Below are 2,500 nucleotides of genomic sequence, written 5' to 3' on the forward strand. Positions count from 1 at the left end.
CCTGCTCTATTCAACATCGGCCTCCTTCTGTTCCTGGTCATGTTTATCTACGCCATTTTCGGCATGGCGAACTTCGCCTACGTCAAACGCCAGGCGGGAATAGACGACATGTTCAATTTCGAGACGTTTGGAAACAGCATGATCTGCTTGTTTCAGATCACGACGTCGGCGGGATGGGACAGCCTCTTGAGTCCGATTTTAAACAATTCCCCCGAGGAGTGCAACCCCCACATCCCACACACGGGCACCACGGTGAAAGGGAACTGCGGTAACCCGTCCGTGGGCATAACTTTCTTCGTCACGTACATTATCATCTCTTTCTTAATCGTGGTCAACATGTACATTGCCATTATCTTGGAGAACTTCAGCGTGGCTACGGAGGAAAGCACCGAACCGCTGAGCGAAGACGATTTTGAGATGTTCTACGAAGTCTGGGAGAAATTCGACCCGGAAGCGACGCAGTTTATAGAATACGCAAAACTTTCCGACTTCGCAGATTCCTTATCGGAGCCGCTACGAATCGGCAAACCGAACAAAATCAAACTTATATCCATGGACCTACCGATGGTGAGCGGAGATAAAATCCACTGCCTGGACATACTTTTTGCCTTCACCAAGCGCGTTTTGGGCGAGTCGGGCGAGATGGACGCTCTCAAACAACAAATGGAGGAGAAATTCATGATGGCGAACCCGTCTAAAATATCGTACGAACCGATCACGACGACCCTAAGACGTAAACAAGAGGACGTGTCTGCTACGGTGATCCAAAGATGTTACCGTAGACATTTAGTACGCAGACAACTCAAGGCGGCGTCCTATCTGTACAGACAGATAATCACACCTAGACACGCGGGCATTGGAGGGGAGGAAAATGGGGATGGGCTATTCGGGGAGGACGCACCTGAGAAAGAGGGGCTAATCGTGGCTATGATGAGAGAAAACTACGGGTCCAGTTTGTTATTCGGGATGGAGCGCTCCGAGACTATTTCTTCGACGTCATCCCCGCCGTCGTACGAGAGCGTCACGCGAGCTACGTCCGAGATATTTCAGGCCAACACGCAAGCGGTTTCGCTAGCGGTCAAGACTGAAACTGTGGTAGAGGTAGCAGTGGATGTGGACAATGCCACGAGCGAAGAATCACAGTCGAAAGTAGAAGAAAACCCGGACAGAGAGACGGGTATGGTGCCCTAGTTGGATCAACGAAAAAAAAAAAAAAAAAATCCTTGCTTTGTGTTGGTTGGTTTTTCTTTACTGAATGTACAATTGAAGGGCACAGACAGAGACACAGAGAAAGCTACGAGCATTTACAAGTGAGTCACGGACCTTTTACGAAGTGGAATATCTACTACCTTCAATGTTGTTTCTCCATGCTACGTGGGAAATACCCTGGACTGAGACTAAATGGTGATTCCGACGTCAAAAAACTGCAATATAGACAGGAGTAATGTCAAGAATTTCAAGCCTTCGTTTTGGAGTATAAAGAGACTATTAGCGTGAAATCCCTTTTATTGGCCTGTTCGGGGTCTTTATTGATGTCGAAAAACCACAAGGACTTTTTGCTTAAGTTGAAGTGGGGTCAAGAACAACTATATCAAATGTATCAGTCATTTATTATTGGCCTGGGGAGGTTGTGTGCCTTCCCGAACACACACACACACACACACACAGGAGACAGACACACACACACACACAGGAGACACACACACACACACACACACAGTCAATAGTTGATCAAAATATTTCTCACTGCGTCTGTGTTATAAAGATTGACGGTAACACTTTTAAGATTCAAGATTCGAGAATTAGGGAAAAATAATAATTGATTGAAACATTGAAATGTGATGATTTGAAGAAAAAAAAAATTTTCGTAGTAAAAAAAAAAAAAAAAAAGGTATAACTTTGTTGATGTTACCAGTCTTTTAATAGCCGGTAAAATTATTACTATTTTTTATATTTTTTAGAGTAAGTTGAATAATAAGACATTTAAACTAAGCAGTCTATATCTCTCTCTCTCTCTCTCTGTCTGTCTTTCGACTTTTGGTAACTTCGGAGCGGCACTAATATAGCTATGAGAGAAAAATGGGGCTGAACTACGGTGTGCGTTAAGGGACAAAAAATAACTCAAAAAATACCAAGAAAAGCAATTTATTTTATTTTATTATTATTTTTTATTTTTATTTTTATTTTTATTTTTATTTTTATTTTTATTTTTATTTTTATTTTTATTTTTATTTTTATTTTTATTTTTATTTTTATTTTTATTTTTATTTTTATTTTTATTTTAACTATTTTTCCACACCAGTGCAAAGACATATTGTTAAAAAAAGAGTCTGGGAAGTATTTATTTTTCCTCTGAAAACCTTTGAAATAATATAACACCAAATACTAAGATGATACAAAGTGCACAATGAGATTTTCTACAATATCCTGGAGCTCTTTCAACATGTGTCTTGCTCTGGTGGCGAACTCATGTCCATTTAATTTTATTTAATTTTAATTT

General features: G+C 40.6%; 1 protein-coding gene across 1 annotated transcript in view; it reads left to right on the forward strand.

Annotated features, from left to right (window-relative positions):
* The window catches only part of LOC307270393 (sodium channel protein type 5 subunit alpha-like), a gene marked incomplete at both ends in the record, with an annotated part of 9,729 nt that extends 8,538 nt beyond the window's left edge, over positions 1-1,191 (forward strand). Inside the window, one exon of the mRNA XM_080054278.1 lies at positions 1-1,191. This exon is cut by the window's left edge and continues 149 nt beyond it. Coding sequence (XP_079910404.1) covers positions 1-1,191 — 1,191 coding nt within the window.
* Positions 1,192-2,500: the final 1,309 nt, after the last annotated feature.

Source organism: Ammodytes marinus, assembly GCF_949987685.1.
Source record: "Ammodytes marinus genome assembly, contig: scaffold_114, whole genome shotgun sequence".
NCBI lineage: Eukaryota > Metazoa > Chordata > Actinopteri > Uranoscopiformes > Ammodytidae > Ammodytes > Ammodytes marinus.